The 13,124-nt window shown below is 39.7% G+C and overlaps 1 protein-coding gene across 2 annotated transcripts in view; it reads right to left on the bottom strand.

Moving 5' to 3' along the window:
- Window positions 1–13,124, bottom strand: part of pde8a (phosphodiesterase 8A) — a 52,908-nt gene that overhangs the window by 18,101 nt on the left and 21,683 nt on the right. For both annotated transcript variants that reach the window (XM_030721144.1, XM_030721151.1), the window contains 6 exons: window positions 6,257–6,313; window positions 2,166–2,356; window positions 1,039–1,095; window positions 806–860; window positions 502–590; window positions 183–261 (listed from right to left, as the gene is read on the bottom strand). In XM_030721144.1, the coding sequence (XP_030577004.1) occupies window positions 183–261; window positions 502–590; window positions 806–860; window positions 1,039–1,095; window positions 2,166–2,356; window positions 6,257–6,313 (528 nt within the window). The remainder of the gene's footprint in view (window positions 1–182; window positions 262–501; window positions 591–805; window positions 861–1,038; window positions 1,096–2,165; window positions 2,357–6,256; window positions 6,314–13,124) is intronic.

Genomic DNA, 13,124 nt, shown 5'->3' with positions numbered 1-13,124 from the left:
ATGTATATGAGAACACAAACTAGAGTATTATGGGTCATTCATATGACAAGGACGAGAACAGGTGCTTAAAGAGGAGAGATAGTGAAATAAACAGGAGGGGGACTTCAGAGAGAGAAAGAGAGACATTGGTCAACATTGGAGAGCTGTTGGTCACAAAAATTAAGCTAGAAAGAAAAGCCCACCTGAATAACTTGATCTTCAGAAGTGATCTCTATGGCCTCTTGGCTTTGTTCAAGAGCTGTGAAAATAGCATTGCCAGCCCTCGTGTAGAGACACAACAGTACCAGAGTTATTGTTAAGAAATGCAACAGCATTTCTGTCTTCTAAGTAAACATTTACTCATTTTAAAGAAAGATGTATCAGGCATTAAAACTGGGATTACAAGTCAAATCGTAATGCGTGTTCTTTCTGATGCCTTGCTCTAAGTGCAAGAGTATCTAAATAAGGGCACTGTGTATTTAACTACAACACACTGCATCACACCAATATGGCGAAACTCACCTCAACTTGAACTGTGCCCGCACCTCTCCATGCTCCAGCTGTAGCAGCTCATTGTAGCAGGCCATCACATTGGCATTTTCCACATATCTCTGAGGGTCAGAGCAGCACAGGTCAATCAAATTCAATAAAAATGTCCAATTTGTGACTATAATTCAGCCACAGAGAACTCAGTGCACCTTGTGAGCAGACAAGAAGTATTTCCAAATTTGGAATCTTGTCTTACATACCAGTAGATTAAAAATGTATCAGTACATTAATACAACTGCAGCAGGTAGAAGACTCACTTTAACAGAAAGTCACTCACCCTATTAAAGCCAGCATTGATCAGTGGCATCACAGAGGCTTCCTCTCTGTCTGGCCTTAAAAGGAGAACACATGTAAGCACTGAAACACTGACAAGACAAATGCTTGTTTAAAGAACATCAGAGGGTTAACAACAGCCCTGCTCCAAGTCAAGCATTTTAATTTTACCATGAATCCTGATTATTTCAAAAATACAGTGATAAAAAGAAGAAAAGGAAGAAAGAGATTACATACCTTTTCACAACGGCGACTATCACAGTGTTTTCTGAAGAGTTGACTGCTCTAATTGACCTGAATGTAAACAGAGGGAGCCTTTTAGCTGGTGAGCAGGCTCGTGGGAAAGCCCATGGCATCAAATCAATGTATTTTTCAGTTTTTCACGCTCCGATTCTCCCAGGCAGGCAGAGCCCACTGGTGGGGCTCTGTGAGCAGGCCTAGGCCTCTGAAAGAATGCAGTGTACAGGGCCACTCATCCGCCTGTGGTTTTCCCCAGCCAGTGGTCATAAAGGTCCTTTAGTTCCCGTGTACACCGAACGTATGGATTGGCCAAAATGAATAGGGTTAACATACACGCTGGGCAGGGCAAATGAATGTTTGTCAATGTGTTTTTGGTTTGAGCAGAGGCTAAAGATAGAGAGTGGTATAGGCAGTCACCACTCATTTCTCAGTGACATGACTCCACTAGGTAGCATGCAATGGGAGCCCAAAGTGAGCTGGCCATTTACCCCCACACACAGTCATAATCACCAGTGTTGTACCAAATGTACTGTAACACATGAAAAGTAGTGCCATAATTGTTCCTATCAAGGTCATCCGGTCTGACTTTGGTCACTGCCCTTAGATGACAGCCACTAACAAATTCACTTCAGCTGTGCCGGTTACAACAAAAATCGCAGCGTGATTAAGTGAGTTTATATCCACGTCTTCAGCTGGCTCTAAGGTCCAATGACCTTGAGTGTGTAAAAACAATTTACAAAGCATGTAAACAATATGCAAAAAAGTAATGGAAAAGGTTGATAAGATGATGAGATGAAAACAATGTGAAGATAGTGGAAGCTGGGTATAAACAGCTGAAACAGCTACAAGTAATGGATCAATGGCTCAGAAAGTAATTCTGAATGAATGGTTACAGTTCTCCAAATAGAGACGTATGAATGGCTGACCAGCTAAATGCCGAAACGCAACAGTATACATTTTAATACAATTAAAAGTGCTAAATGACGTCCAGCTTTAAAAAAAAAAAAAAAAGATCAGTGAGAGGAAGAGATGCTTTAGCTGCAAAAAGCGGTTCTGGACAAAACAAAGATCACTGCACCACATCACTCCAGAAAAGTGCACTGATGATAAAAGAGCTCGCTTACCGGCATAGTGCTTCAGCGTCAAAGTGTCTGGAATGTCTGTGGTCAATGATGACGAGGTCATGATGCTTCTCCGAGAAGCATTCAAGAGCCGACTCCGGTGTTCGCGCCATACTGCACCTGAAGTTGGCCTTCTCACATGCCCAGCAGAAGCCATTACTCTGACTATCCTCTTTGGCAAAAACTAAAAGTACCTGCAAAAAGAGAGATGGCTGAGCACATATTTTGCAACTGAGTAATTTTTATATGTTTATGAAGGACCTCTTGCAATCCATTACTACCACAGTAAACATTCCAGTGGAATAATATCTAAATGAGGGGTGGTAAAAACAGTCTCACATGTAAACATATACATGCAAACAGCATAGGCTACAAAGACAAAGCAGTCCACAAATTACTTACGCAATATACTGTATGACCAAGTGGCAACCTTTGGGGGGTGAATAATGAAGCTGACATAAAAGTGCCAAAAACTTATTATACAGCTCGGTGAAAAATGCATTGTGGCCTACATTTATGCAGTATTAAAGGCTGATAAGTGGTTGCCAGCTAGGCCGCTAGCTGTCCCCTAGGTTTTACCTCAGTGACACTAGTTTTTAGTGTTGGTAAATGACTATTTGTAGATTTTGCAGTATTAATTAGCAGGATGCTTTATACATGCTAAAATGTCTATGGATACAACTTTTGACCAAAATTAGCATTAGCTAAAAATTTAACACTCCATTTCTTTTTCCAGATATTCTCACTTCCAAAGATTTTTATTTTTGGCCCTTTTCTGCTTTATTAACAGATGTACAGTGAAGAGAGACAGGAAAGCGGGGGAGAAGAGTATCATGCTGGATATCTATACTGATATAGACTGGGTAATATGTTAGGAACAAAAGGATGCCACATGGTTTGATGGAAAAGAAAATGATCAGCCTACAGAGGGCTGAATTCAAAGACACCCCAAAAATTTAAGTGAAAAAAAAAAATTATGCTGCAGGCTAATCCATTTTGCCGAAATTTCATTGCAGCAACTCAAAAATAGTACTCAGTTTGTATGGCTCCCATAGATGGTGTCCTGGGGGATCTCCTCCCAGATCTGGACCAGGGCATCACTGAGCTCCTGGGCAGTCTGAGGTGCAACCTGGTGGCATTAGATGGACCTAAACCTAATGTTCCAGAGGTGTTCTACTAGATTTAGGTCAGGCAAATGTGGGGGCCAGTCAATGGTATCAAGTCCTTCGTCCTCCTGGAACTGCCTGGATACTCTTGCAAAGCAAAGGCTCTGAATTGTCAAGTCATCATTGTTGCATTTGTGCTCATTTGCGTCTGTCATCCTAATCAACCTGCAGTGTAACCTCAGGCCTCCAGTGGACAGGCCCTGACTGATCAGCTCATATACAGAAATGTGAGAGATTTTCTTGTCTGCTGCCATGATCTATGGCACAATTAATGGAGGAGGCATTGACTGGCTGTGGGCCCCTCTGCCAGTCTGTGGCCCAAGGAGCTGCTGCTGCCATTGTCAAGCCAGCCATTGAGAATACTCTCTCTCTCTGCCACCATACTTTCATATAACCCCATTACTTGCGCAAATCCTGGGCCAGAGCTTTAGGCCCACCTCCAAGAGCAGTGCCGCACTAAGAGCAGATTCATGAGTCACCCTCTCAAACAGACGTCATCTCCAACTGTTGGCAGGGAGCAGTGTGAACGTAAAGAAAAGAAAGCTTGTTCTGCAGTTTTGAGTTTGCATCACACCTGTAAGGTTGAGTTAGGACACAAAGACCTGACTTTGCTGAGAAAAGCAGAAGCTGTGTTCTCCACACAATGAGGGGATAGAGGATTGGCTGTTTTGACAGTTGTCTTTTTGATTCATGCTGACAATTGGCATGGCATTATTTAAGTACCAAAACATAGCCTCAGGCGTGAAGCAGTGAGGCCTCATGTCTGAGAGAGGTGTTGCTAATGCAAGCCATATTCCTCATGTGAACAGTTTTCCTACAGGCGCCAATAAGTGTCCAGGTCATAAATACATCACCTCTGAATCCTACAGCTATGTTCGGTACGCACAGGGAATTAGATCAGAATGCCACATTGGGATGTTGGTAGAAAAGTCAACATTCCTGTAAAGGTGGAGGAACGGTTAATATAGGCTAAGATAAGGTCTGCTCAGAGGATTGTGCTGGGATAAGACAGATACGCCTTGCTTAGTAATAACACACCCAGTCACAACTGACGGGGGGAAAAAAAAAAAAAAAAACAACAATCTCAAAGGACATTCAAGCAAAAAATATTCCTGAAATCAGGATACACTGCTCATGCTCCAAAGAGTCAGACAGACAAGAAAGAGAAAGTATCAGACAGACAAAGACATCCAGAGGGAAAAAAAACAGTTTGAAGTGGGTAGTGAGCATTTTGGCAGGGTCTGATCACTCTGTCTAGAAAACATCATTGTTGAAAACAGAGTGCCTGGCCAGATCCTGTGGACCGCGAGAAAAGAGGCGGAGTAGAGAAGAGGAGGGGATGACAGGATCAGCTGTGAGTGACAAAAACAGGAAGGGGATATCTCTCTACCTCGTTTTCCTTCTGTGGTCACAGCAGAGCGCATCAGACAATGAAGCTGAGTCTGTGCACTTACACATGGCATTACAATGCAGGACTTCTACTGGCTCCCAGCACCTTCAAATTATCATTGCTATGATAATGCTAAGTTGTTGCAATTTTATTTTTGTAAAAGTAAAACCATTTTACATGCCATTCCCCGGTTGTGCAACTAATGCATGCATAGTTTAATAGTCCATTTATTTTTGTGCAGTACATAGGGCCATGATTTACAAAAATCGACATCATGTTCAGTTAAACAAGACTTGAAAAGAACAGCTGAGACCATAATTTCATTACTCAGGGAATAAATTATGTGAGCAGTAGGGTCATTTTCTTAGAGAGGTTTCTTGCATGATGCCATTGCTCGAGAGCTGCTCGCCCACATATTGGATGTGATACAACCATCAGCTGCGAGGGAAAAATGTGCACTCCCTGACTGGTTGGAAAGTGGTTGCTGGTTGTTGCTAGGTAAAAATAATAGGAGGTGCTCCTTGTGATTGCTTTGGTTGTTAGCAGATTGCCATGGTCACCTGTAGTTTGCATGGAAGATGCTGACTTGTTCCCAAATGCTTACTAACCAGTAGCCAAGTGGTGGTAAAACTTGAAAGAGTACGATGCGGACAGGAAATGGGGAACAACTGCCTTCAAAGTAAAAGTTGTGCCTCAACGTTGCAGCAAACATATTTCAAATGAAGCAACTATTACTTTGGAGGTGAACAGTCTCCATTTCCAGTTTGTGTCGCATTTTTCACAGTTTTACTACCACTTGGAGAGTAGTTGGCAAGTACTTGCAGACAAGTCAGTATCTTCCATACAAACTATGGGCAACTGTGGAAACCTGCTAGTAACCAAAACAATTGCATGGTGGTTTTCACCAACTGGTCGAGGAACATACATTATTCCCTAGCGACCAGTAGTTGCCAGGGGGTCACTATTCAATGACTTTTTGCAACTTTTTTTGCAAGTTGCCCCCTGCTGGCTATTAGCAAAAATGTAGTTTTAATACATTTCTAAAACCGTTATGTTTCCAAGCTTTTATACAACAGCAGCATCGCATGCCAAAGGAACGCACACAAACTGTGTAATGAACCACTGAACATCTGAGAATGTCTGCAGTGATGAAACTGGTCCATGGACCCTCTGTGCAGCTTTTCCATAATGTGCATTGTTCATTATGGTATGCTCTACGTCATAAATGTTTGGCCTTGTTGCCTTGACAACCCAGGGGTGTACTGCACACAATACACCCATTAACCATTTTAGTCCCTCTCTCTCCTCTTTTTGAATCTTTGCATGGAACATGGGAAAGCTGTAGCATCTTTAAGACATTCAAACAAACTCCAAATAAAAGTTCTGAAAAACTAATCCCAAAAAACCAAGTCTACCACATACTGACAGTCACACTTTAGCTCAAAGCCTCTTAATGAACAACTTGTGTCGATTCGTGGAAAGCCTTCGAGCATTCAAGCACAAGAGCTTCAGTCACGTTTGATGTTGCTTTACGATACCTGAAGTGGGTCTTTAAATAACTTCATTGGTCCAAATTGCACCTCTGTTAATGTGGTCTGAAAGATAATAAAAAGAATACAAGGATTAGAAGAATATTAGGAGGAAAAAAAAAATTCCATGAATGTGATACATTTTCAGTTCTTTCCCGTTTAAAATGTTCCCACAGACCCCAGTGCTGTATGTGAAATAATAAGAACACAAAAGTTAAGCAAATGTTGCACCTTTGTCTTTTCTTCTGACCTCATTAAAACCCCCAATATGCAGTAAAGCACTGAAACAAGTAACCATTGCATTACACACAAGCTGATTTAGCATATTTGATGATAAAATATAAAATATGTAAAAGGAATGTATTACAGTGTATATGGAAATATCTTTTGTTACATGCATTTTCTATTGATTCACAGACAAGAAAATATACTATAACTTTTCCTAAATAGTGATATTACTTACATTTAGGCTTATGAACAAGAAATCATTTCCTGGTACTTTTTCATTATATATATATATATATATATATATATAAAAAGGAACTCAAAAGCTTGTTTAAAAAAAAAAAAAAACAACTCTACTGTATTTGCCCAGCTGAGGCCTCCAAGACCTCATTTTGACTCATTTTCTGAACCATATTATTAGTTTAAACATTTTATAAGCAATTCTAATAAAATGATTAAAGTATTAATAAAGTATGAACTATTAAACAGGACACATGACAACTTTTTAAAATTTACTGGACTAACATTTTATTAAAGACAGTAGTGAAATTTAACCAAATACATTTTCTTAAGTACCATTTCCAGTTGATGCCAGATTATACTTCTTATTCACTACAAATACAGAAAATACCAAACTGTTCAAGCCACTAACAGCTTTTTTTCCTCTCTTTTTTTTTAAAACACTAATTAAGATTTTTCATGCAAGACATAACACTTTTCAATTACAGCACATGTCCCTTGTATAAGCCATTTTATACTATAACTGAGGCCTATCTAATATTTCACTTAAACATCTGAAATGAAATGTAAAAATACTGGTTATACCTTATATAATGCAATCTATACACCATACAATGGACTATGATACCATGTCCATTGACACCAATTTTTACTGATGTACTTTCACTTCACTTTAAAAATTCTGGGCCATTATTTCCAGGGATGGAAGATACATATACCCAAATTACCATTTGAAGCATCAGTTATACTGTGCATTTTTATGCTACATTTACTCCACTATATTTATTTGTTACATATGATACACATTAAAATCATTTCATGTATAGTACATAAGGTAACCAGCAAATAAAGCTTAGGATAAACTTTTTGCCTATGAAGGCAGATTTACAACCCACTCAGCCGTATATGTAGTAATTCAAGAAAATAATTTCCAGTTTTGTCTGTTGCAATGTTAAAATGACATTACTACATCCTAAAGTTACAATAAACCTATATAATGTGCATTATTCTAAAATATCCAAAAGTCTCCTAGTATTTCTACATAATGGTATTACAACTTCTACTTAAATACCAGCACACTTCTCACATCAGCGACTGAATTAAAACAAATAATTGCAATTTAGTCTTTCATTTTCCAGTTCCTCCAAAAGTTGTGTGAGTTGTGAGGGGAAAAAAAAAAAAAAAAAAAGGACAAATTTCACACTGACAGGTTTTAACTCATTACACTTTCCTTACATGAGCTTACTCATGTCTGTCTGCAAATAATTTAGTTTCCTTCCTGCTAAATAGAACCCAGCTCAGGGGTTAGTAACCATAGCAACCAAGCCCCTTGCGGACCGCCATCCCTCTAGAATTCCTCTTCTTCGTAAACAATCTACACATGTGAGGAGGAATACAGAGAGGAATTTCAGAGTGTGCTGGGCTGCAGTAAATCACTTCTTGCTGAATTGTAAGCCGGGGGGGGCTGACTGACCCTGTGTTGTAGCCAAACTGACATCATCATGACGCTAGGCTGTTTGTTGTAGCTGACCACAAACAAGAAATATGGGATCAGAATGGCTACAAGCTCTGTGATGCTCTGTGATCATCTGATCTTTCATATAAACAATGATCTGGTAGCAAAATAGCCTGATGTGGTCTTGTGCACACATTGAGAAGCGCCTTGCTGGGAATTATGTAGTCTCACACACACACACACACACACACACATATATGGAAATACCACAAACCCATGCTCTTCCAGAAGGGTTTAACTAAATAAGATATAGTTTATTCTGTTGCTAGACTTCTTTTCAATAATTCTGACCACGTGTCAGAACAAATAATTATCTTCAGCTTTATTCATTTAATTTTGCCATGGAGATCAAACAAAACTTTCTGTCTTCTATCGACTGCAGCATGGTAAATGACACCAAAATGTGGTCACCCAAAAAAAAAAACAAACAAAAAAAAAAAACAAAAACAAAAAAAAAAAAACATATACAGTACTGTGCAAAGGTCATGCCTCATTTATATCTTCCTTGCAAGGAGCCAGACTTTATGGTAATTTTTATAGTGGTCTTGAGCAACAGTTCTCCAGCTTTCTGCAGGACTTTCAAATAATTTTCTTTGGACATTGGCTGCTTTTTCACTCATCAGTTCAGTTCTTGTACGTGACCATTTTCACAGAAATATTTATTTTTTGTTTGTTAAGCCACTTAACACTGACCTATGATTCATTCAACTATAAAAAGGCACCTGACTCGAGGGATGAACCAGCTCTTTGTCTACACATAACAGACAATTTAGCCACGAAGAATGTCACAAAAACACAATTTGTTCCCATTTCTTTAGTTGAATCTGGGGGAAAAAAAAATGCTAAAGAAAACACAGCATGACAGGCATAAAATTGTATTTTTGCTCCAGCAAGGTGATTCCCAAAGAGCTCTTATCCAAAAACATATCTTGGCATGGTGTACAGTGGATTCTGAGAAAAAAGAAAAAAGAGGAAACTGGACAAGTGGAAGCCAAAAGAAGAAGTAGCAGGCCAAAAAAAAAAAAAAAAAAATCTACAGCAAATGAACAGTATGAAATAGGAACCTGATAGATACATCTGGCCCTTCAGTTGATCCATCTACTGTTCACTGAAGCCTCAACAGAAATGTTCTCAGTGGAAGGGTGGCTGTCAGGAAGCCATTCTTAATGAAGGGAAATGGGGAGAAAAGGCTGAGGTATGACAAATTACACAAGAACTGGACTGAAAATCAGCCAACAGGTCATTTGGAGTGATGAACCCAAATTTGAATATTTTGGTTCAAACTGTCATCAATATGCATGAAGGAGGTCAGGAGAGAGTCCACAGCCACCTGTAAAACACAGTGGAGGTTCTGGTGTGGTTTGGAGCTGCATTTCATCCAGCGGTGTTGGGGATTTTGTCAAAATTGATGGAATTATGAATGAAGAAAATTCAGATTTTGATCCACCATGCAATACCGCATTGTCATGCTTCATTTTTCAGCATGACAGTGATCTTAAACACACTGCCAATGCTGTAAAAGCATACCTGGATAGAAAAACACAAAATGGAGCCTGGATCTCAAAATTATTGAAGCAGTGTGGGATCATCTTGACAGAACAGAACAAAAAGCAGCTAACATCCAAAGAAGAGCTTTGAGTGTCCTTCAAGAAGCCTGGAGCACTATTCCTGAAGACTACTTAAAGAAATGACAAAAAAAAAAAGAGCTGTGCTGAAGAATAAAGGTGGTCACACCAAATACTGACTTTCAAGCTTGTAACTCTATGATATGCATAAATAGTTTTTTGTGAAGCTGTGTGTTGGTGAGCTTGTTGAGGTCAGGTATTTAAGTGTATAGAGATTAGCTACAAAGTATCCAGCTAGCTGAGGCAGAGCAGAAGCAGTAACACAGCACTGTTTCTCCATCCAGGGAGACTTTCCTCTAACTGACAATGATACAACAAATACTACTGCAGCTGAGATTGTGTAACTCAAACAGCCAGCCCTCCACACACACACACACACACCAATCTGCCAGGCAACATACTTCTTCTGTACAGTACACAAATGCACACACTGCAATGAATCATTCAGCCAAGCATTTGCATCCCGCAAACATCATGCTGGCACTCAACCAGGAGCAAACAAAACAGGGGAAGTGAGTGAGCATGTAGGCCAGGCAGCCTGGCAATACAGACAGTGTGTGTGTGCGCCCACGTAAGCAATGTCCCGCCGTATATGCTGCTGTGTTATACCAGTCACACTGGGATATCTGTGTTTGTGTCAGCGTGTGTGCGCATGCGCTTATGTATACGGGGCCATCATGATTTTGTTATCATGTCATCTCTGTACAAATCTTTCTACCAATCTTACTACAAATTCCTGCTGCCTGATTCAGAGCCAGAATTATTCCAGAATAATAAAACCAGAAAAAAACAAACAACCGAGTGAATCATTTAAGCTTCTTTCACATATATGATGTTTGTTAATACCAGGAAAAAAAAACAAAAAGAACAACCTTTTAACCTTATTTTATTCTAACCTCCTAACCAAATGTTAGAAATTAAATTCTTAGTTTAAAGGGCAAAATACCTCTCACAGAGCATTTGGACAAGAGCAAGCTGGAGGGCATTTTAAATATCAATAAGTAATTACTTTGCAGTAATTTGACAAAAATCTATTTGAGATTTACACCAGGAAAACATGAAATAAAAGATATCATCTTAAAGAACAGGTTCATGTTCTTTTGCCCACAAACACAATGAAAAATAAGTGACACCTCAAAAGATACAAACCCATCCTTTAAAGCTGCTATCATTTTTATTTGTGCTTACTTGAGGTATACAACAAAATTTTAGTTCTAGTTGCCTCAGTCAAATCTTTTGTGTCAATATTTTAAATAGTTTTTTCAATAATTTTTTCAGCCAGGCATGCCACAGTACCGAACACTGAGTCAGCACCACACAGTGACTAAAAAAAAAGCTCAGCACAGATGCTGAATTAATGTAGATCAGTAACATCGTGGCCAAAATCTGACACACTCAACTTGGGTCATATCATGTCGATATATCAGCATGGGCTAAATCAAATTACAACACACCAACTGGTACACAGTGAACTTGAAGTCTTCAGGCCCTCTAACCCACTTTGACAAGTTTCTTAAAAAAAACAAAACAAAAAAAAAACCAATTTCATAGAATCGAGACTGTTTTAATGATTCATTGAATGGCTATTTTGCAGGTTGACCTCGTCAAAGAAAATTACGTCATGTAATGTCACACTTGTTGGCTTATTTAGGCCAATTTGACCACATGCAGTCTCCTGTTAACCTGACATGCCAGATGGTTTGTTACAGAGAAACATTATGAAAAAAAAAAAATCATCTACACTTAGCACAAAAAGTAAGGAAATCTGTGTTTGGTCGATTATTTCTTTGTTGTAAAAATGCTTCTTGGCAATAAATGTTATACCACCAAACACCACCAGAGTCAACACCTTATTGCTATTGACTCTTGTTTCGGGTCATTTATTGGATTGGATGATTGAAGTCTGAAGAAAGAAGACATATTGCCAATTTAACAATTTATTCATTTAACAAACTGGGGCATCAATAGCATGTGGAAGAACCGTACAACAGCCTGGCACCTTCTCCTCATGCTGGTCACCAGCTTGGTCACACATTGCTGTGGGATGGCATCCCATTCTTCAACCATTCTCCAACCATCCAACGTTGTACACACTTAGCTTTACAAAGCTAATTCAGAGCAAGCTAATGGTTCAGGCACATGAGTAAAAATAGGACAGCAATCTCCTTGCATCTACCAAAAAAATTAAAAATTGGTGTCTCCCCGGTGATTGTATTTAATTTTTTCACATTCTGCAACTTCTGAGGACTAAATGGATGCTGCACACTCACAACTAATTTTGATCACAAGGTGGTTGCACAGATCGCCTGATAGGAGAGAACCTTTCTGCAAACAGTTGCAGTTTGGCTTGGACTGACTGCCGTCACTCTCAGAGTAATTGTCAAAGGTTTGCAAATAATTGCTGTCTAATTTATAAAAGCAGACGGGTTGCCAACACGTTGCCATCAGTCTGTGAGTACAACCCGAGGGGTTGTACTCACAGACTGATGGCAACGTGCAGCCAACGCATTTAAAAAGATGCAGCTTTTACTTTAGAGGCAAACGTTCTCCCTTTCCCGTTTGTGTTGCAGTATATATATATTTTTTTAATTTTGTAAGTTTTATTACTAGTAGTTAGTGAGTGTTTGCAGATAAGTCCCATTTCTTTCATGCAAACTACGGGAGATTGCGGCAACCTGCTAGCAACCAAAGCAATCACAAGGAGCACCCTGTCTGTGACCAATTTCACCCAGCATCAGCCAGCAGCATCCAGCAACCACTTGCCAGCTGGTTGGGGAGTGCCCCACTTTCCCCACCTCCACCAGATGGTCGCAGACTGGTCTCCAGGCCTGTGTGACAGGGACCTTATTCTCTTGACTTCCACTGAATTTTATTTATATAGAGCCAAATAGCAACAACAGTCGCCTCAAGTCACTTTATATTGTACCCTACAAAAATACAGAGAAAACCCCAACAATCAGACAACCCCCTATGAGCAAGCACTTGGTGACAATGGGAAGGAAAAACTTCCTTTTAAACAGGAAGAAACCACCAGCAGAAGCAGGATCAGGAAGGGGCAGTCATTTTCGATGACCGGTTGGGGGTGAGGGGAGGGAGACAGGACAAAAAACACACTGTGGAAGAGAGCCAGAGAGTGTATATAACACAGAGTGAAAAGAGGTGCATGAGAAACACTCAGTGCATCATGGGAAGCCTCCAACAGCCCATGACACACTGACTAATCCTACAGTGTCACAAACAATGGCAAACAAAAACTGGAAAAAAAAAAAAT

This window comes from Archocentrus centrarchus, chromosome 3 (genome assembly GCF_007364275.1).
Source record: "Archocentrus centrarchus isolate MPI-CPG fArcCen1 chromosome 3, fArcCen1, whole genome shotgun sequence".
In the NCBI taxonomy this organism is placed as follows: Eukaryota; Metazoa; Chordata; class Actinopteri; order Cichliformes; family Cichlidae; genus Archocentrus; species Archocentrus centrarchus.
The sequence above is the reverse complement of the archived record's forward strand: the minus strand, read 5'-3'. Positions and strand labels throughout refer to the sequence as shown.